General features: G+C 35.3%; 1 protein-coding gene across 9 annotated transcripts in view; it reads right to left on the reverse strand.

Annotated features, from left to right (window-relative positions):
- SIPA1L2 (signal induced proliferation associated 1 like 2) overlaps window positions 1-24,074 on the reverse strand; it is a 137,094-nt gene that overhangs the window by 45,509 nt on the left and 67,511 nt on the right. For all 9 annotated transcript variants that reach the window (XM_065057767.1, XM_065057766.1, XM_065057765.1 and 6 more), the window contains 5 exons: window positions 19,087-19,261; window positions 13,641-13,744; window positions 6,937-7,094; window positions 4,848-5,424; window positions 1,124-1,398 (listed from right to left, as the gene is read on the reverse strand). In XM_065057767.1, the coding sequence (XP_064913839.1) occupies window positions 1,124-1,398; window positions 4,848-5,424; window positions 6,937-7,094; window positions 13,641-13,744; window positions 19,087-19,261 (1,289 nt within the window). The remainder of the gene's footprint in view (window positions 1-1,123; window positions 1,399-4,847; window positions 5,425-6,936; window positions 7,095-13,640; window positions 13,745-19,086; window positions 19,262-24,074) is intronic.

Genomic DNA, 24,074 nt, shown 5'->3' on the forward strand with positions numbered 1-24,074 from the left:
TTCAACATGCAGGTTGAGGCAGGAGGGGGGAGGCACTTCTGTATCATTCATCAGGCCAATGACTACTTGGAGAATTGCCACCAATTAAACAGTATTCGTGTACAGTTGGCACCAGCTTCACAGTGCTGCATGCTACGTAAAATTTTATGGCTTGTTGTGTTGCCAAAAGCAACACATCTAATGTTTTTTCTGTTAAATTAAAAATCAACAAGAGATTTAAAGTTGGCCTTCTACAAGAAGACAAGTAATTCAATTTACTCCGGTACAGTTCTCATTTATAATGAGGCAAATTAACAGTACCTAGACAAGATATGTGAGAAATGAAGTATAATGTTTTAAATTTTCCCTACTTTTCTCTACCTCGTAACATTCAAAAATGAGAAGAGGAAAAATATTCTAGTCACCACAAAATGAACACCGATGAAAGAAAATTGCATTTCATCCCTGAAAACAACGTACAGTCACTATAATAAACCTTTGTCTTTTCCTCAGTGTGCGAGCATTTATTTCATGTTGTAGCAAGATTTCTTTGCTTTAACTGATGCTTTCATTGATGTAATTCACTACTTAATAGCACTAAATTAGATATCTGTGGAAAGTGAAAAGGACTCTAAGACTTGATACTGTAGATGTCCAGAATCCAGTATTTCACCACTTTTGTTAAAATTTCAACGTAAGAAAAAATAAACCAAGACATTTTAAATTGTCAAGAGTCAGAGAAATGTCAAAAGACAGATACAGCATTCTTCAGAGAAAGATTTCCAATTTTCAATTTTAGTAATAAAATATAAAATCCTCCTGTGGAAGAAGAGAAGTCACATCAGCTTTCAAAAGAGCTCAGTCAGGATGCACTAAAGTTTACTTTCTTACAGGATCCCATTTTATAATCTCTTTCAAGCCAACAGGGGTTTTGAGGAAAAGATTGCTGTAAGAGCCTCAATGATATTATCACCAAACATGAGAGACAACATCAATTTCCTGAGGGCCTTCAATAAAAGTCATCATTTAAGCAGTAGCAGAGAGAAAAGAAAAAAAACAAACAAAACAACAACAATAACAAACCACACACAAAACCACAACAAACAAACATACAAATGTCACATAGAGAATTGTTGCTCATTACCTTCTGGGTGCTCCATCCTCATGTGGTTGAATAATCACCACTTTTACTGTCACTGATGTACGTAACAGGTCAATCATTTGTTCATGAGTCAAAGTTGCCACAGCCACTTTACAGATCTCAACCAGGCGGCTCCCCTGCCGCAGTCCCGCCTTCCATGCAAAACCAAAGGGCTCCACATCTGCCACTATCCCTTCAAAGTTCACGTGGAATCCAAGTTGGCCCAAGCCATTCCTCCGAAGGGTCATTTCTGTGGTTTCACATCCTCTGGTCACTATCTAAAGAAGTATCAAGATTGTTAAGCTACTGTCAGGACACTCACTTCTTTGAACACACAAACAGATCTGTTTTCAAACACTATAAAGCCACGTGTGGCTTTGCACTGCATTTCTTTAATATACTAACAAATATTTTCACATTTGTGGTTGAATGAAGGCTCCTGCACAGAACAAAATGAACAGAACGTTTCACAATGCTAAAAATCTTACATCCCCAGAGGAAGTAGCTGACCCATCTCAAGATCCTTCCCCTTTGCCCAACATTAGCACAATACCATTTATATCTTATTCATTAAGGGCTAATCTTCACTAAATTGGGAAACACTGGAGAAAAATCTCACAAGGATCTGATGGTCTGAGAATCACTGCCTGGCAAATTTAGGCGACTTAAACTGCAGCACTTCAACTTCCTAAACTTTCCAGTTATTTCTGAAGATGCAGGATTCTAAGTTAAAATGTGAAAGTCATTCTTGAGAGGTCCAAAATGTACTCTGGAGGTTTTGTATACAAGATCATGTTCTGGGTCTTCCTATCAAAAAAAGCAGCTATTTCCTCAGCTCTGAGTTTTTGGTACCCTTTAGAAGCTTTCCCTTTTAAACAGAACTTTCTGTTTATAAAACTGTGCATATAGTATTAGAGCTATACAGCATGCAGGAAGCACTAAGCTTTAACTCATTTTTTTCCAGCTCTGAGGTTCACCTTGAGTCATAACTAATTTTCAACAAGACTTTCATAATTTATGAGCTAGAAAAGTGAAAATGAAATTTTCAGCTCTTCATTCATTTCCCTACACTTCTGTCACAAATTTCCAAAATCTATAAAATATTTAGTCATACAGTGAAAAGAAGAACATGCTATTAAGAGTCAGGAGGCCAGCTGAGGGATGGAATTTTATCTTTATGAAATTACACAATATTATTGGGGGGGAGGGCAGACACCTCTTTATTATTACATCACAACTACAAAATACTGCAGAATGAATGCACCAAGGTATATGGATTTCCCCAACTGAGAGCACTCAGAATCTATTCTTCACGTTAGTTAAATATTCAAAGGTTAAAAGAGATGGAAGATAAACATTCCTGCCAAAGATTCGTCTACTCCCAGCATAAAGGATTCCAGGAGATCAAGTCCTCCACAAGTATATCCCCTAAAAGGTGACACTGCATGACACATAGTAATGCCACAAAAAATATAGTGCTGCTCCACTTAGAACAGGCCATTCTGCTTCCTTGGGTGCCGTTTCATGAACACGTGCTTGCGTATGAACTAAGAGCCAGCTCCTCTGAAAGCACAGAGGAAAAGACAGGGATCCTTTAAGTCCCATGAAGAAGGTGAAGAGCTCTCAGTACAGAGGCCTAAGGAAATTGAGTCTAATCTGATTCTTTTCTACAGATCCATTCTCTGTTTTTGTTTAATCTTGTACCACTCTGCTATTCTCTGTTACCCTAAAGCTCAGAACCACGGCTTCTTTTCTGCCTTTAAACACAGCCCACCAAGTTAATCTATAGTTTGCTCTTGGTGCTCTTTTTTTCAGTCATTAATTGATTCTTTCAGTTCAAACTGAGACTCAGCTTTTCACATCTTTGCTTTATCTGAATATTTGCATAGGTTTCCTATTCACCTGCATGATTTAAACCCAGGCAATAAAATGTAGTTATTTATTTGATAATTTCATTTAGTAACAGGAGCATTTTACACACTGGTTTTAAAAAATGCTTTTACCAGTGCCAGAAAAGAGTTAGTCACCTGGTTCCTGAGTTTGATATTACGTCAGTTTGAGCCCTCATCTTTAGCATCTGCTCACACATGTGGTTGTTGACCTTATCTGTGTTCTGAGTCACTTAAAAGGTTTTTAAAGGGTGCATATGAAGTGCAGAATCATAGTTTTAAATTTCTTTTAGTGGTTTTAATGGTCAATCTGAGCTTCTGTATCAAAATATATATAAGGACTCTTTAGAAAACAGTCAACATCTTAAACCAACTAAGGAATAAAATGAATATGCAGCTTTCGAAAGAAAAGAAGCAGCAGGGAAAAGGAGAAAAATATAAGCTAAGAAAGGAGGATGAAAAAAGTTTTAAAACAGGTGATTCTTTTAAGCAATATAGAAAGTTGCATAGGTGGTATTAGAAGAGAGAAGGCAGCCAGAGTTCTTTGGAACAGACACTTGAAGCTAACATTTGGGTTAACTTGGCAGTAACTGATGCTAAATTTGAGGCTTAAAGCCAATTTGTCACTACTTAACCCCAAATTTGACCATAAAAAAGAAGGAAGTATTCAAGTAAATATAGATAGCCATTTAATTTTGCATTTTTAATTACTGAATTTTAAAGGTCTATCCTCAGCAACTGTGATATTTCCACGAAAAACAGCAAAAGAAATTGTTGTCACTGATGACAGCAAAAGTTTTCACTAGAACTTTGAATCTTGTCTTCCATCTGTGTTAAGCAATTCATATTGTTAATTTAGCAATACTTAATAGGAGTGAACTATATGTAAACTGTTTTTCAGAAGGGAAATATCTGTGTAAAGAAAGTGAAACTGAAGACTTCAGTGAAGAGGATAACAGTGGCAAGAAGATTTTAAAGTCATTCATCTATTGAAAGATCAACTGTACTTTGGAAGAGAAAGGTAATTATTTAGACCATGATACTGAGCAATGCTAAATGTGACTGCAAAACTAGAGAGGCCCTAAAACATCAGCCACAATCCAACTGTTCCAGTGTGAAAATGGTAAGCATAAAGATTTATTTTCAGTACAGGGCTTTCTAATATAAAGAAAACTGAAACCATATAGATCACTTAAATTACAATCAAAGGGTGAAGTGTAAGCACATGAAGTAGATGCATCAGCACTTTGACCTTGGAGTTCCTGTCAGTTCATTTGTATTGACTGAAATAGTTACATTACAGTTGTGCTAACAGGGTCAAGTGTCTGAAAAACTTTATCTGGTCAGCTGTAAAAACTGGCCTTAATGGGTCTCATTTTCTTTACTCCCTGCAGTTACTCAGTATAGAGGAACAAATCAGCAGAACCACTTACACGAATTTTATAACAACCCATGTGAATATTAGCAGAAAAGTCAAAGTGAGTATATTTTACACATTAAGAGTCTGTATATTTTTATATTAAGGTATATTTCTACCTACAAAGGTGTGATTTGAGAACAGGCTATGGCAAGAGAAGACAAAAGCTTAGCCTTTCCATCCTTATTTCAACACCAAAACCATCCATGGCCTTGGGCAAATCTATCAGATTCCTCATCACTGAAAATGGGTTGATAACACTTATCTCATATGCTGTTATGAAGATTATTTGTAATGCTCTCTGAATACTGAAAACACTCCTGAAGTATAAAAATAGGACATTTTAAATTCTATCTCAAAGGAGATGTAGACAAGTAACTCTTCATTAAAAAATTAGAATTCCAATTTAGAAACTACTCACTTCAAGTCTTTGAACAATTTCTCTGATGTCTTCGGTACAATTATCTGCTGCAGACAGAAGAATACATTCTCCTCTTTCATAAAATATTTTTATGCTCATTAAGCCAGACGTCCATCCAATAACATCTCTGCAGGAGCAGTTAAATACAACATTTTTTGATTCCTTTTCAATCAACATGATAAACTCATTGGAGATTCCAAGGAGACATTCTATATCAGCAGACTGGCCAAAATCTCGTGCAATCACATTCCACATAATTGCTCCAACACTGAATAGATGTGCATCTTTCCTTGGTTTCACTTTTTCCTTTTTTTTTGCCCCTAAAGTAATAAAGCTAAACTTTGCTGACGTATCCACTGTAGCCGTGGTAACAAAATTTTCTGCCAGATCTTTCAAGTATTCTTGACGTGTCCTCGTGGCCATGGCTCGAAATTTTTCCGACTTATGTGCTGCATTTTCAGCATTAATAACTTTGGCTAAAAGGAAGTCCCTAAAGACTGCTGATTTAGGGAAAGTTACTCCTTTGGGAATGGGTGGACCAAATGGAGGTACATCTTTTGATCGTGAAACACCAACACTGGAAACAGGAAGAAAAAAATACTGGTTAATGCCTGAACAAAAGATCAGATGATAAGCAGAACTGTGATCTATGCAGTCCATTTACACAGTTGGGTTTAGGCTTGACATGTCAGTTGTCAGATATTTTAGAAAAACCAAAGAAAACCAACTGGATTGTCTGGATTAAAATGACTTTTTTATTTTAAACATATAAAAGACATTATGGGTGTATTTTACTAACACAAAAAATATCAAGGATGACTTTTTCGGGTTTCCCTGTCTCCTTTCTTTAACTGAATAAATATAAAAATGCTTTGTGAGACAACTGAGAAATATTTTAAATTTCTTTTCTATCAGTTTCAGCTGTCACTCAGTTGCATGACTTGAAACTAAAAAAATATATAAGTAGAAACAATATATTTTAATCCTCAGACATTTTGTTACAATGAAGTGTGAAGAAAAAGTATTGGTGTCAAATGTGACTATAATGGGAGTATTCTGCACCTGTTTAAGTTGCCTACTCTATGTTCATAAAGTTTCAAAATACCTGAAATTCTTCATATGGACAGTTTACAGCAAGATGTAAAAAAAAACAGGAACATTTTCTCATTGATATAATTATACCTACAATTTATATCTATATAATATATTTCAATCGAAAAAGGATTTTAAAATACTGTGCAAGCTACATACAACGGCTACGAGCTTGACTGAAATGCAGTCACATTTGGGATGACAGACAGACATCACTGAGTAATGTGAAAAAAATTTAACTCATAACATGCCAGGTATTATTAAACACAAAAGAGCTACTGAAACAAAATCAAGTTCTAAAAGATAGCTTAGGTTCTACAAGACAGCTGAAAGACAGTAATGTGACCCAACCTCATGATGTAGTTCAATTTAATTCTAAACAAGGAATAAATAACATTCATACATGCTAAAGCTGCACCTTTATGCTTCAAGGCCATATCAGTATTTGCACAATTCCCAATTCAGATAATAATTATGCTTCTGCCCAGGTTACCTTGCTAGAATGCATGATGCAGTAACGTAAGTATTAAGGTCATCTGGAATTTGAGATGTGTTTACTCTCCCCAAAAGTCCTAATTTCTGTTCTTAAAGACCACGACTCATCCTGACATCATACTGTCATACTCAGGGATTTATACAAGTTAATAGCCTTCTAAAATACTTTATTTTAAATCACTTGCTTTGAAAATGTTCAATACCAACTGTAAATTAATTTCCATTGCTATGTTTGTAAATCTTATTTTCAGTAACCTGTTATATCTCTGTTTGGTGCCAATAAATCAGCACAGAGTTCTGCATATACCCATTTCATCTACAAACTGTGCTCCATCATTCTAGATGTGTGCACGAGAGACACTGGGTTTTCATACTCACAGAAAATTTAACAGAATTTCTAGAACTATATACATAATATCTCTAGGAAATATAAACCTGGTAGAAGAGGCAGTTCAACTGTAGTCTTAACAACAAACTTGAATAGTTATAAGGCTCTACTCACCTATAGCACACATTTTCAGTGCAAGGATTATGCACTTTGACTATGACAAATACATGTTGAAAGTGGGAACGAATATTTTTTGGAGTAAAAGGAAGTGCTCCTGGCTCTTGGAAGACAATGGTAACTATGTCATTTCCTATATGCCTTTTCCTTAGCAGCTAGACAAGAAACACGCATTGAAAAATTAGTTATTAAAAATAATCACAGTTTCTTCATTTTAGTAAAAAAAAGAAATAAATGAAGCTTAATTTTTAAAAAATAACTTAATCAATCATATCCTGGACACCTACAAATAAAGGATATTGGACTGGACTGCAAAAATACAGGGAAAGGAAAATCAGCTAAGTTCACAAAAATACTTGAGAGTTTTCTTGCACACCCACACTAGTTCTGTAGAGTTCCTGCTCAGTTATCTTTCATCCTATGAGAAAAAATATACTTCTCTTACTTTAGTGCATCACTTCGGTAACAAAAAAATCTTCTATCACTTGACATTTCTCACTGTCCAGAGAACTGTACATATGTTCCCTCGTAACAGTAATATTTGCCTCTATTTGAAAGATATAATATTGTTTTCTTTCCCAATAAACCTTCGTTTTCCATACTGCATTTTTATTTAACACTGTCCACAATATTATGCTATTTTTTTTAATAGAATATCATGAATACTCATGACAAATTTAAAGTGTTGTTAACAGAGCTGAGACAGAATACTCATGGAGAAACAACAGCTATTAGAAACTCATTAATTAAAAACTTATTCTTGTTATTGGTAGCTTTTATCATCCAAATATATTTAAGGAATAATTTAAATGAACTGATTCATAGTTACAGGCTAAAACTTCATAAAAACTAAAAAACATGTCCAGCAAAAAGGGACCACTTCTCTCAAAAAAAACCCTAACAAAACAACACAGTAACATGATGACCATTTTCCTCACAGAAGTATATAGTACCTCTCAAATTGTTTACATTATTATCTTAAATACCTTTGCTTATGAAACATCCATGTATATCACCACCAGATGGAAAAAAGCAGATTAGCATGTGCTACATTTTAAGTATTCACCTAAGGTCTGCCAAAGACCTTGCATTGTCAACTAATCGCATACTGACACTTAAACCTTGACCTTAGCTCATGTGTAACTAAAAACAAGAAAAATTTATTTGAAAACTTTCTAAAACAAGAAGTAAAATTTTCTCTATTGAGCTAATTTTACAGAACATAATCTTCCTTATAGAAGAGTATTTGCTTATATTTTCTCAGTTCCAATAAAAGTTAGTATGTCAGCTACCAACAAAAAAAGCAAAGCTGCACATGCTAAAGCCTAAGACCTGCTAGTAAAATAAGACAAGGGATGGTATTCTAAAGATAGTAAGGAGGGCTAAAGCCACTATTTTAAAGCTCTCACTGTATCTGTATTATTTTAAACATAAACAAAATCCCAAATGCAGATCAAATAAATAAGACTTCCGATGACACTTCAAAACAGATATTAGAACAGAATGTAATATTTGGTGTAACTCATGTGGCTCTGTCAAGTCTTCAGATTTTTTGGACTACAATGACAGTAACTGGCTATTTAAGCAATTTAAGATCCACATCCTGTTGCATACAAATTACACTGGCAGTACACTATGGCGAACTGATCACAGAACTGTGTCAGATATACTTTAATTTGCTGAGCTAGTGAACCATACAATTAGATCTTAGTAGTGAAGCACAAGTTCATGTTTAGAGGTTATTATTATCTCCCAAGTCAGAATTTACACCGCAGTTAAATTTGTAAGAAACCCTCCAATTATGAGGCACAAGGCAATTCATTTCTGCCTTCGTTATATAACTGCCCAATTACACGCTCTTGCTATAGTGATTCATGCCTATGCCTATACATATCCACAGAGTAAAATCACACAAATTCAAAAGTAACATCCTGTTTAAAGCTATATTTCTTTCTCAAGATAGTCACTGTTTTCAATAATATTTTCTCCTTTTGTAGACCTCTTTAGTGGGTTCTGCTTGCCATCATAGGCTGCTTAGGCAAGAATAGCAGTGACATAACAGGGACGTTTTAGAAATGTGAGATTTACTAGCAAAATTAGTCTTTTCAAAATTACCACAGTTCCCATAAAAATCTACTAGCTTCTGTGGAATTATAATTGTCTAGTCAAACTGCAAAACAAAAAGGAATTCTCTAAGAGCCACAAAAACAGGAAATAGTCAGGTCATCATTTTTAAGAACCTTACCAAGCTTGCAGAGATCTTAGTGGCTTCTTCAACATTTTAAAATAAAATCAGTGTAATACCATTATAAATAATTGTCATGCATAAGTGGTCAGTGAACTTCAACACAATGCAAAGGCAAAGCACAGTCGGGGCTGTGCACAGAGTATCACAATGCAAAGAACTTGGAAAGGGGAGAGAAGTAAGGTGGAGCGATCTGGAAGATGGAAAGAAGTGCTCTGGATAGGATAAAGGAACAGGAAAAGAATAAAGTGTTGAACAGACAAGGAGGAGGGATCACATACTTCCCTGGGAAATGTGAGATAAGGATAGCATACTGAAAATGAAAAAGGAATTGAAGGAAACTGGAACTAAGCAAAAAGATTTATAAGAAACCCTTTCCTAGTTTCCGTACTATAACCTAGATTTTCCTCCCAACTTTTCTGTCCTAGTTTTTTTTCAGGTTCTCAGTTTCCCCTTCCTCTCCCATTTTGAGGTCTGCTCAGGTTTGGGGTCCTGGAAGGTTTTTTTTTTGTTTGTTTTGGTTTTTGTTTGTTTGTTTTTGTTTTTTTTAATCTGCCTTTCTAACATACTCCGAAGAGTCTCATGCCAATGCAGAACACAATCAGAACTCTCAACAGGGTGCACAGATTACAGAGGATTACTTAGAGTAAGGAGACAAACACACTGAGATTGTTCTAGTATCACTCTAAATTGGCATGGTAGAATTTGAAAATGAACCCAATCAAGTACAATAAACAGACAAAAGGAAATCAGTTAAGTTTCATGTAATAATTCAAGACATGCAAAGGGGAGTCCACTAAGGAAAATATGTTAGAAAAGCAGAATCGTTTCCATTAAAATTATTTGTACCAAACAAGTTACTATATTGATTTTGATATTTTTACTGCTTAATTCTTAATGTTCAGATATGCATCTCTGAAGAAAAGTACTGGCCGAAAACTTAGCATATTTACAGGTTATGCCCAGCCACGAAAATCTACCCACTTCTGTGGAATTTTAATTGTATAGTCAAGCTGCGAAACAACAAGGGATTCTTGTTGAAATAGCAGTGAAATATATTCTTCAATTAAATGATGATATGTTGAGACATGAGAAAAATCTTCAAATGTATTTTAGTACATTTGTAAGACAAGTAGTTTCAAAAGCTTTATTTTCAATTTGTGTTCTTAAGCAGTACAAAAACTAGAAACCAACAGCAAAATATATTTCATCAGATCATGTTAGAGGGAGTTTGGCATAACCATGTCTTCTTATATCAACCATTTTGACAGTAGCTTAAAGTCAAGCTTATTTCATTATTGCATATCTGTTTCATTTTTAAGTTTTCATCAAACCAAGTGAAAACTGACTATTTAAACTGGTTTGGATTAATCAGGTCTGACCATGTGTACACAGCAGACTGTAAATGTGCAAACGGGAAACTTGCAAAGGAATGATCTGGAAAGGGGCATCACAAAGGTACAGTTTGAAGGGGAAAGCCTTGAACTATGATTTGAAGGCCAGTAAAGGTAAAGATACTGGCCACACCAGGGCTGGTAGTCTTTTCTGTCCTAGGGAAGGAGCAGCTGACTTGAAAGCTCCCAGCCTATGTTGCAGTCAAAGTGAAAATTACCTTGCTCTTTGGATCTCCTGCTGGCTCTAAAACTAGAGGGATGTCCTGATCAGGGATCGAGCAGGGCGTAGTTATGTCCTGGAAGAAGCAACAAACAATTCTGGTGTGGCCTATTTTTGGCTCACAGGTATTTGGAACACAAGCAATGCTCAGTGCTTGCTCATTGAAGACTGTGGTTCTAGATGACGAAGAGTGACTCAGTACCTTGCCTGGTCACTAGCAAACATGAGACATAGGGATAGGATGCAATAACCGCATTGCCAGTACATACACCATATGCTAGCAAAAAAAACCTTCTTAAATGGGGGTCTTCATTTCTAACAGAACCTAAAAGAAAAATCACCATGGTCCCTAACTTCCCCTTACTTGGGTACATAGAGTTAAGTGAGCCAAACCCTGAAGAGAGAAGAAACATTCATATTCCACAGCACCTGTAAGTCTCTTTCTGTCTTTAGCAAAACTGATGCAACTGCATCTGTGGTCTTCTGCATCTAAAATATCTCAAGGAAAAAGACCTAATCAAATTTTATCCTAGCTTGTGAGAAATAGCACTGTTGATACATTCACACTTCAGTGTGTGTGTTTTGGAACTGAACAGTAATAGAAAATTAAACAAGGATTATAAATCCCTTTTGCACATTAAGGCTGGCTAAATTCTGGTCATATGGGTGCACTTGTCACATCTCATTAAGACAGCGTCCATGATTTGCAAATACTGCTAGATCCCAGCACCTAAAAAAAAATAATGTGGTGGGTCTTCAACTAAGCATACTATTTCAACTTGGAAAACTGCCACATTATTTTGATCCCAAGAAAGCCATGAATAACAACACAGTGCTTCTACTAAATATTGAACCTGTTGAAGTGACAATGATGACAGCTTACTAAAACACTGTGGGAAAAAGAGTGCTTGTTGCTGGGGAAAACCATGGAGTTCAAGTCAGAAGATTTTGCTATACACAAGTATCAACAACTCACTACAAAGAAAGACACATAAGGAAATTATAAGAATGAAAGGAAGGCACAGGAAGAAGTGAAGGACAGTAATGTGGGGGAGCTGAGCAACACAGCAGTGAAGCTGACAAACAGCAAACACAATTATGAAAATTAGTGGATCATGGCAAGAGGACATCCTGTTCTCACAAACAAGGGCAAGTCATGAAAGACAACAAAAAAAGTAACAAATTCCAAGTAAGGCCATATTTACTGTCAGTGCCTGTGACTAGCTATGAAAATATTCATTTTGTCCTTTTAAGGCAAGCTCATTCAGTGTATTATATCTTCTCAACAGTGTATATTTTCCCTATTCACATTTGCTTTCCAGTCAAAGTTTGTTATGACTGATTACAGACAGAATAACTCCTAGTGTGTTTACTAAATTAATCCTGTATAGTAATAAGGTGTAAGTGAAAGTTTAGAGAAGTGGAGCAATCTCAAATCAGTGATGATGATCCCACACCTTGATTACTCGCTATTGGCACAGTTGAGTGTGCAATATAGCTGAGCATTCTGTCTTCTGAAAGCGACACATTTTAAGATGCGAGTCATCTAAACATTCATATTATTCATATGGGGAAGAGTTTCTGTCTTTGGATACCTAATTTAGTTTCTTTAAACCACATCTAAATCCTAAGTTCAGTGGGGTACAATTTGCAGTTGTTTTAACTGTTCATTTGAAACAGTTCTTCAAACAGTTCAGAACATTAGGCATCAACTATTTAAAATACATAAATACATTAAATACTTTCTTCTATTTTAATTTTCATTTATTTCTCAAGAATTTTAATGACTTTCTTTTATCGTTTTCTCTCTGCCTTGACACATCTTCTTTTCTTCCACAAGACCTATTGATACGGTAGATATGAAAGACACAACTCACGGTTCAACAATCAGTAACCATCTTTTGTGCGCTGCTTAAAAAGAGAGATAACATCTTTATTTCATTAAAACCCTCCAAAATAACTGAAATCTTTATATCTCGCATGGCAATGAGAGAATATTCTTAAGCTAACCAAATAAATCCAACACATTTCTGCAGACCTAGAAAACTGCAGAGTGGTTGCGCACAACGTTATGAACTAGTGTCAGTCTGACCTATGAGCAATTCTACTGCCTTTTTTTCTTCTGAGTGTTCATATTGATATATTATACCAAATGTGCTTGTACTTTTTAATTCAGTTGCAAGAAATATCCAAGACAGGCAAGACAGAGCAACCTTACTGGTGCACTGCACACTTTGGATGCTGTGCTGGTTTTTAGCCATCCTTAATGCTTTAAAGATATTCTAAATTATTATATAAGCAAGGAGAATGCTCCAGAAATAAAATAAATTGTAGTTTTCTGTCTTCACAAGCAGACACCTTGAAAGACACAGTTAAGCATTTATTGCTAAGCTGACACATTAATAAACATTTCAAGATGTGTAATACAAAGATTAACTGGAATAGTTTTTAAAAATCTTACCACATGCATATTTTAACCATAAGACTGTATTCATGCTTCATTCCATTCAGTGTTTAAGATACACATAAGATGTAAATCCAGTCCAAACAGAAAAATAACTCATTTACCACAGGCAACATTGCCTTTTAATATAATGATATCATGAAATGAGAGAGATAAGTTCCTGAATTACATAATACAAAAATCCTTTGAGATTTCCAACGCCTTACAATATTAAAAAAACAAACCAAAAAAAACAAACACAAAACCAAACCAAAACAAACCCATAAAATTGAGCCTTCATATAAAACAATTCTGTTTAAAATCAGCATTACTTTTTAAAAAACCCTCCATGTCGAACATTTATAATGTAAAATTACAATGAAAAGTTAAAAAACATACCTGTTGCCTGTTACTGGGCATGTATGGAAGCATTGTTGATACATGAAACATCAATTCATAATCTTTATAGGTAGTATAAAGGGAATGAGTTCCTGTTGAATCAGCTGAAAATGGATTTAATGACAAGAAGGTCAGTAAAATAAAACATTCATACTAGTTTTTAGGACACTACTCTTTTTATGCTATGATTTAAATCTACTAACGCAATTCAAAACTTTTTTCAATAGAACAAAAACAGTTTGCATCAGCTAAAGATCTACTCTTTAGTTTCATATTATGACACAGAAAGGTGTTGCAAGAAATTGCCCAAAGAGTTTGCTGTCTATGAGGCCTAAATGATCTAATTTCTGATGTACTGGCATTTCAAAAAATAGAACAAGCACTTAGCTCCTTGAGTATAGTTTTATATGATACGTTTTCATTATTTGAAACGTTAATAAGGACAATTTACTAATCCTGTACTTTACCAAAAATAAACTGATAATGCTACTTCAAATCTGAATTAAAACACATACTGCCAATTAGACATTTAAAAAACATAAAACATGTACATAATACACTGTAGTATAATGTCAGCATTTTATTGGTATGAGTCAACATTTCAGAATGTTTACAGCAAATTAGATGACTACTCCATACTAATTAATTACACCTTTTTATTCACCCTCTTTAATATGTCTGGATGACTTAAGTACAATTAACTTTAAAGCAGGAGGTGGGGAACACCCTGCTGAGTCACGACAACTATCAAATTTTCTTATCCTTTCCCATGTTCACTCATTTTTTTCTATGATTTTATATTATCTACACCAATAAAAACTTTCCAGAACCCTCTTCCACACACTATTCAAGGTTTGGGCATTTTGTTTTGTTTTAAATAGTATTCCAGAAATAAATTTATTTGCCATGTTAATTCTCCAGTTAGTAGTATATAAACATACACTTAATTCTAAAATTCAGTGACCGTACTGTATCTGCTGCCCTAAATCTGAAAATATTTATGTGTGTGTATCGTTCTGAATACATTAACATTACAAATGGCTTCATCAGTTACATTTGTACAGTAATAAAATGATCTTCCTTTATTCATATTGATGTAATATAAATTGCAGCTACATAAGAAAATCGGAGCACAATTTCCACTGAAGTTTGTTTCTTAAATGTTGCTAAAAACCGCAAACATTATTGCACTCCTTTATTTTAAATTATTTGTTGAAAATACAATTACTTTACAACCTTTCCATGGCATTTTATTTTGAAGAGATAGAAGGAGGGAATCAGTTACACTGGGAAATACAAATATCTGCCTAAACTACACTGATCTCTGCAAACCTACTCCCAAACTCCTTTTGCAACTAGATATTAAATGAAGTCAAATTATCTTGAACATATACTACACAAAACAGTCCCTTTAACTACTTATTACAGAAAGACAGATTATTTACCCTTAAATCAATGCTTTCCTGATACAACACACTACTTAGTTGAATACTTTTGATTTAGCAACTTGACTTCAGAAATGAGCTAGCAAGTTCTTCTTCTGAAACATAGTCCCTTATATTAAGCAAGCTGAAAACTTCTAACTCAATAGATGCTTTACTGAACACCTAATAAGGACCACTAATTAAATTTACATAACAATTGTTACTATAAACATTACTCTGCTGACAATTTTAGTGAAAAAAAATGATATCTGGGTTGACTTTTTTTTGCACCTTTCTAAACATTAGTTCTATTTCACAAAGTTTGAGAAAAATTGGCAAAACTTTCAGTCATGAAACATTTCTGCTTTTTTGCAGAAAAGCACCTTTTATCAAATGGAAGTGAAACAGCACTCTGTAGATAAAATTGCAATGTTTCCTCCATTTCTGTCACCTTAATTTCTCTCTTTACAGGTATAAGAAAGTTAAATGCAAATATAATTCAATTTATCCATAATCCAAATCCATAACTAAAGTGTGAACACTACAAATGAGAATATTAATGTTCCAAAAATAATATTTTAATTCCTCATTCCTAATCAATAGATACGCTTTAAAACGTGTACTAGACAAATTATACAGTGTCAAATTGGTAACGTTTCCTCTAATATTCTTATTTCTTGATCTTGCGAATGTGAACAACATGTGGAACATATTAACTACACACTCTTTTCTGCCCTTCTTTAGTGTGCTTTAATGTCATGCCATTCTGAATCACAAGATTGCACAGCATCAGTGCTTTCTCTGTTTCTCAAGCTGTTCGTCATTCCATCCTGGGAATTACGCTGGGGAGGGACAAGAGCTTGGGGGTACACAGGTGGGATCTCGAATTGAGCCAAGATATATTCCATACCATGTAATGTCATGCTCTGTGTAAAACTGGAGCAGGGGCAGTTTTTCCATGGTAGCTGTTGCTCAGAGCCTGGCTGTGCACCTGTCTGCTGATGGGAGCTGGCAAGTGGTTGTCTTTGCAGCACATTTTTGTGGGGGCTTTTTGTTGGTTTGTTGTTGTCATGGTGTGTTTTTTCCTTGGTGTTTAGAGGTTTTTTGGGGGGTGAAGGGGGTAAGGGTGTTTCCTTTCTTCTACTTATTGAACTGTCTTAATCTGAACTCAAGTTTTTCTCATTTTTGCCCTACTGATTTTCTTCCCCATTCTGCTGGGGGCATAAACAAGCAGGTAGGTGGGGGCTTACAACCCACTGCAACATTCTATATTCCATGAGAAATGGACCCATTCATTTCCTATCAAAATATTAAATAAACAGACCAAATTTTTAACTTAAAAAAAATAAAGAAAAACACCACAACTAAGCAAACATTTGAGAACAGAAAAATTTAATAAATGTGAGCCCTATAAAAACTGAGAAAAATATTACTGAAACATTATTCCTAACAAAAACGTAGCTATCAGATATGAAATTTTTACACTATACTGAACCTGTTGTCGGTCAGATTAATGTATTATCCAATTATAAATATGACATGCAGTAATACTTGTTGTGCCATTACATTAAAAAAACAAGTATAACAGAAAATATTAAGTCAGTATTTTACATACAGAACTGAAGACTACTAATATTTCTGTGTGAACTCTCCTAATTCTACTGTTTGCTGCAAACTATGAGAACGTATGACAGGCCAATATCATTAATGGCACACAGCATTAGCAAAACATGAAAATTATGTTACTACATGATTTGTATACAATACGAATCAGCCATGTACATTCATACTGAACCACAGCAAACACAGAAACTGAATATGCTGACAGATGTGCACATGTTTTTCATACGAAAAAATTAGTAGGTGATACTTGGTAGTGCTCTGATTGGGGAAAAAAAAGCAAAACCAAAACACCCCTTATTCCTTTGACTTTTTCATCCCTATTTAATCTGACAACCATAGTGTGTTAATGAATATTTCTCACATTAATTTGAAAAATGAGTTATTATTCTGTACTGAAATAGGATTCAATAGCCTCTACCAAGCCTGCATTATTAAAGTGAAACAAGCATGGATTTAGGCAAAGAGACAATAATATTAATAAAAAAGAATGTGGTGCTTATGCAGGTTGACAGGGCTATGGAATTGCAGCTTTCCCATCTTGTAAGTAATAAATTAGAATCTGTCATAAGATTCAGCTCCCTTTTTTCACTGTTCCTGACCACTATTGGAGATGGAGAATGTGAAAGACTTAGCGAGTTGCAAAGCCAGTCTCCCTTCACTGCGAAATCATAAGGTTTTTTCACCAGCTTTGTGTATCTGTTTTCCCACTGTAGATGGGTGTATGGGCTGTTTATCTGCACTGGGCACCAACTACAATGCACACACACCAGACATTTCCAAAAATTTCTAATGCTAATCATTAAGTCTCTCTTCTAATGCTGTACAGAAGATGACAGTCCATCAAGGTCACTAGCAGTTTGATAAGAGAAATACTCTTATGACTATGACACTTATCAGTGTTCAAACATACTACTTTAAAAAAAAATAAAAATCCAGGTGTATTCCAGTTAAATGAAGACTGATGTTGAAGTAGAAAAACATGCAAAAGATTGCTAAGAACCAGGTTAGATCAGGTGGATAAGTGGCAGGAGGAAGACTTCCTGCCAAATAGGACTCGGAAATTCTTAGATCTCTGTGATTATCTGAAAGGCAAAAAAATCCCTTGCAAAAAAATAAGATATTCTGTTAATTTCCTTTAAGTACATCTTTCTAAGCCTCCTTCTTGGCAGCTTATCTTTAACAGTTCAAGGAAGTTATCATTTGATTAGAAGAGTAAGCAGCATATACACAGAAGTAGCAGGATTTAGTAGTTTAAAAAAAATATCCCTCTTCTGTTACACACAGGCAACATCCAGTATGTACATATATATCTATCTATTTTCAGGATGTTATAGGCAAGCTACAGCAAAAATAAGGATACAAATCATATCATAGCTCAGAAAGGTTTGTATTGGAAGGGACCTTCAAAGGTCAGCTAGTCCAACGCCCTGCCATGAGCAGGGACATCTTCAACTAGATCAGGTTGCTCAGAACCCCATCCAGCCTGGCCTGGAATGTCTCCAGGGATGGGGCATCCACCACCTCTCTGGGCAACTTGGGCCAGTGTTTCACCACCCTCATTGCAAAAAACATCTTTCTTATGCCTAGTCTTTATATCTATTAAAATAGTATGTTACAATAAAGCAGAAGAACAACCAGATATCCTTAGATCAGTGCTCACAGTGATCAGTTGTTCAAAATCTTGTGAAAACTGCATTAAACTAAGAATGAGTTAGGTTTAAGTATAGGCCAGTGAAAAGCAGTACTAGTAGTGTGTTAACATACTGACTTTTTTAACAGCAATACTTCAGCTCCTCTTTTTGCTACCAAACCCACCAAATTTGTACAATTAAATTATTATACTATTGCACTTAGGGAAACTGAAAGACCTATGGAAATGGCAGTAATAACGAAGCGGTTGGGTAGATTAAAATTTATCAGTTGCCAAATGATAACATGCTTATTGTGTATGTGTGAGAAACTAGAAAACTTGATTGCTTCTCAAAATATACACAATGACATATATGTTGATGAGAAATAAGCACAAAAGTTTAGATGAAAAAGGAAAATGGACCTCGTCATGACTCCATATTTGAAATATATGTATTTTCTTTTGCCTTTTTAAGGATAAGATTACCCAGGTAGCTGGGAAATTCTGAAATACATAAAAAATATCACTCACATAGTATGATTTTAACTAAGTGCAAACAAATCAAATAAGTTGCTTTGATTTTCAGCTGTACTAATGTAAATAACCTTTCAGACAAGGTGTGATGCACGCTCTCATCATATGCTTCATCTTCCTCATTTATCAAGTAATATTACTAATCAAAACCCAAAGTCAAGAGCCTGAAAAGACAGAATAGGACTTGCAGAAGATCAAATGGATATTTCTACCATACATCAGAAACATAACTTACTTTTATTATCTAGCTGAGCCCTGTATTTACTAAATCCTTTTAGCCGTACTCTCTGGCCCAGAAGATCAAGGAACTCTTCAAAAGCTGGTCCTGCCATCTCATTGTTATACATTTCTTCCTCCGTGCTTTGGCCTGCTTTGCAGTAAAGGATACCAATCTTGTGTTGAAAACTCAGCTGAAATTAAAAAAAATAATAAAAAAAGAAAAAAAAAGGAAGAAAGGAAAATAAAGGAAAAATTACAGGAGAAAGGTCATCGCTAGAACAAACATCAACTATTAAAATATTAACATTGTTATAAATCCCTGGCAGAAGTTATCTGAAAGTGAAAAAAAATACATGTTCTGATTTGGGAAATTAAGTCACTACAGAAAAACAAACAAAACTGAACCCCACAAAACAACCAACTTGAAAGAAAAATGCATTGTCACTATCCAAACACGGATAGATAAAAGCAGCACATGAAGACGTTCAGACTTTTAACTCAGTCAGTTATTTATAAAAGCATGTTACAGCATGACAACTTCAACTGGCAATTTTTGTATAACTGTCTTCTCTCAGATTCAAAACAAGAAGAGCTTATCATCTCTTATTTCCACCCTTTAAACTTCAGTGCAGTTCAGTTAAAACAGACCCTCAGAACAGTAATTTCTGTTGTATGTAACCTTTTGCCCTCTCCATAAAATTGTCCATTGTTAAAAATTATTCCCCATTTTCAAAAGCATACTTTGAGCTAGAAATAAGATTGCAGTTGAATAATTTTGTTAAACAAACTAAGGTCTCAATTCTAGAACATTAAAAAGAGATAGAATACTTCGTTTAAAAAAGAAGTATAAAAACCATAAAAAGTGAAGTGTAAAAGAGATGGTTACTTCTTGAGAAGAGTATTGTCTTGTTTACTGGCCTTTTATACATACTTAAGATGACAAATGGGAAAACTCCATGTGAACGGATTAGTCCTATTGTTCTTACCTGACAACTTTTAGAGCTTCACAAACTGACAGAGACCATCAGTCACACCAGATTCCCTTAGGACATTTATCTATATTCACAACTTAAATCAACTCTCCAGCTGTACGGAATTCTCTTAATCAAACTTCAGGATTAGAGTCTAAAATGAATGTTATGCAAGGACTCTATTCCTATTAGAGCAAAGGTGACAAGAACAGTCTGCATCACCTTAGAAATACATAACAGTCTGCTGTGTTAAGCATATTGTAAAACCCAAATACCTAGACATGTTACTGCACCAATGTTTTACCACAGCAATTTTGATGAAAAGCTACCAGATGAGATTACTAAAAGGTCAAGAAAACATACACACATTAAAGAAGAAAGTGTCAAAAATATCATTCCAGACTTCAAATAATCCTTAACCTTCCCTCTATAATAAATGGTATGCTTCTCCATTTTAAGTGGAGAGCTGTATATAAGCAGTTGCCAACACTCAATTAATAAACAAAATCACCAACCAAACAACAAAAAACAACAAAAAGACAACACACACAAAAAACCCACTATCCAAATCATTATCTCCCCTGAAGAAGTAAAAGCTTTCACTATGCTTTTACTAACCTAGTGCTTTCATGATGCTACTGCTTTTCTAAGCTAGTATTCTTTTTTTTGTCTTCCATTAAATTCAAGATTTAACTTGACAGCATTCCTGGTTTAACTATTTACCTTCATCTACAACTAACATACAAAAAATCCCCAACATAGCCAAGTTAATGAGGAGTTTTGAAGGCCATAGATAGAATCATTGACACTAAGAATCTCATGACCAAAAGATAAATGTATTAAAATGAAGTAACAGGGAAATGCTAGACTATCGAAGTCAATAGCAAAACACTTCAAACATCAATTGGGTCCAGAGTTCATTTTTTACTATGAAGTTAAGCCTATCAGTAGGGCAATTTCTTCTCGTTTTAACTTGTACAAACAGGCCTAACTCTGTGATTTCAGCAGATCTACATTCAGGGCAATGCACACTACAGAATTTGGTTTATTGGTGTAGAAAACCTGCAGCTCAGCAGGAATAACAGTAATGTAAGGTGGCCACCCTCCTACCCCTCTGGTGAGCCCAGGATGTAAATCCATCTTCTCCCTTTGATAACTTGCTTTATACTGGGGTGAACCCTTGTGGAACATAGCCTGGCAGGAGGCCATTGACCAGGCACCAGTCACGAACAAAGAACAGACGCAGTAAGGACAGGAATGAATGGTGCTGCAAAAAGGTTTCACCTGGGCAGCACAGAACACGGAAGAACTAGGAGCTGTGCCAAAGTTTGGTATAGAATGGCAGGGGGGACCATGTGAAATAAAAGGAGATTCTGGGTTATGGATGCACTCTAGGAGCAGCCCAAGTCAGACCACGGAACTCTGGAGAAGGGCAGGGTGAAGACACCAGCTTGCTCTTGTCATTTCCTTTTGACTGGCACTGGATGCTGTCATCCATCCAGAGTGCTTCCTTGTTTGATGCCCATTTTGAAGCACTGCCTGGAGAGAGCTGGGTATTTAACCAAAGGCTCCAGATTGCTCACTGGTGACTATTTTATTCAGTGGAAAGCTAGCGTGAATGTAATGGAGGAAACTGGAAGAAAACTGTTCATACAAGAACTAGACTACAGGCAGCAGTGCTGTTATTGACATTTCCCAGCAGAGACTTAAAATGATTGTGACCACAGTTCCACTTCTACCCCCGCTCTGTGTCAAATAGCTTAGCTTAAACCACATGGAGTTTAAGTTAATTTCCTTGACTTCACACTAGAACTGAGAAGTGGAGACGTTAAATGCTGAATCACTAACAACAGGAGCAAACAAACAGCAGTAAAGAAGCACCCGGGCAACATATTCAACCTAGAAATACACAGTTACACTCCTTCATTCTTTCTGACGAGACCAGTCACTCCTGAATTTGTTCAAAAACACCAATAGAATTCCAAACAGAAGTGAAGTATCTTCCAAAACAATGTACCATCTCATGGTTTAAACATTGTCCTAGGAGACAAACATTGTTCTAGGAGCTCAAGGAAGGAATTCATCCAGGGTTTTCACTTCATGAACAAGTACCGTAAACTCCAGGCACTTGCGTACAAATTTGATTCTACCAATACCACTATTGCTAAACAAGGCAGCAGCTACAAGCTCACTGCAGAAATCTGAACCGCCTACCCCTCTGCTTGGAACCTTCATGACTGTGAAATTAGAAGAATTAAGCAAAAGAACCCTCATGACAAGACCATGGGCAATGAACAGAAGCAGAAATCGAGATACCTTCACAATGTCAAATAAGCTTTGGCAGGATCTTAGGAAAAAACTATCAGAATATTTAAACCTGATGAAGTATCCCAGTTTTGAAATGGCACTGCCTGCTTATTCAAGTCTTTTTAAGTAAAAAACTGCAGACATGGTTCTGATTTCGTAATTTCTATACTAGAAATTCTACATCTAATTTGATATTGAGAAAAACTTAATAATGTGACATTATAAATTAATTTCTAAACCCATTCAGCTTCTTGGGTATAAGATATGTATTAAAGCTGCACAGAAGTCCTTCCTGACTCAAAATGACCGTGTTATAGTCAAAATCACTCATACTGAACCTTGCCATCTTGTCTTGAGCAGTACAGATTCTTTATCATGTAACAACAACTCATCGACTTTCATCACGTGAGGATTTTGGAGTTTTCCTGGCAAGGAACCTGAAGAGATTAGACACTCACAGCCACTAAATATCACTGCTACCAAAGCTCCTAATTTTGGGGGGCTTTTTGTAAACTTCAGCCTTTGGCCTACAAAGAAGTAAATATTCCCAGAGGAATGTGAGGGGAGCCAAAAAGCATAATAAAGCAATGATTAGAAGAAATGGGGAGGAGGAACTACAGCAGAATTAGAGAGGAAAATAAGCAAAACAACAACAAAAAACCCAAACAAAATCCTGTCCAGCTTACAGACAGTTGACTTTTACGTAATTTTACAGCCAAATCTAATGCTGACTATCATATACCAGAATAAACTGGGAAAACGCAGCCTATTTATTTATATATTCAAATTAGGTCAACCATCGAATTTGCATTGACTTCCTACTGTCATTTTAGAGACACAGTTTTACCCACGTCTCCATAATCCATACTAGATTTTACTGAATACTACAAAACAGGTAGAAAATGAAATCAAAACACCAGTCTTCAGTCTCCTAAGGAACTATGCAAACATTCAATACACCATTATACAAAATGAATATTTATCCTGGTGACAGTATTAATCCTCTAGATTAAGATTCATATTTTTAAATTCATGACACTTCAGCCAGCCATCACCTTCAGTTCCAAGCATAACTCTTTTTATATTTGCTTGATTAATAAACTCAAAGCACCAAGTACATAAGAGGATTAACAGCATAAATGGATCTCATGCCAGTTCTATGCAGAGCTTTCTGTTTATGTTCAAAGTAATTATCTCAAAATAAGCAGCACATAACACACATTAATATTACATTTTGCCTGGTGACAGGCCATTTCACAACAGAATTGAATTTTCAGAATTGATGACCCAAACCAAAAAGAAGTGCTATGTATGCTGTTTCTCAAAATTAGGAATTGATGATGAAAGAATTATTTTGGTCAGTTAAATGGACAATCTCCATTTGAAATTTCTGCAAAATGCAGTGAATTTGGGAAATATTTAGGCCAAGTCAAATAAAGAAGTACTGTAGACTGCCTGGAACATAGTGCCCCTCTAAGCAGTGAAAATTATCTACTAGATTAACCCAACTCACTCTGAAGCTCAAACAGTAAAGACAGAGCAACATCAGGAATTCTTAGATTCAGAACTTGGTGCTTCTGATTTCCCTTTGTTTTACCAGAAAAACTGACAAACACGGAGGGGAAAAAAAAATAAAGACATTTTGCAAAATGAATTTTCAATTAAAAGTCCTCCCCAATGACTACAGTGAACAAAAGTAGTAAAATATATATACAAAACTAGCTTA

This window comes from Columba livia, chromosome 3, assembly GCF_036013475.1.
Source record: "Columba livia isolate bColLiv1 breed racing homer chromosome 3, bColLiv1.pat.W.v2, whole genome shotgun sequence".
NCBI lineage: Eukaryota > Metazoa > Chordata > Aves > Columbiformes > Columbidae > Columba > Columba livia.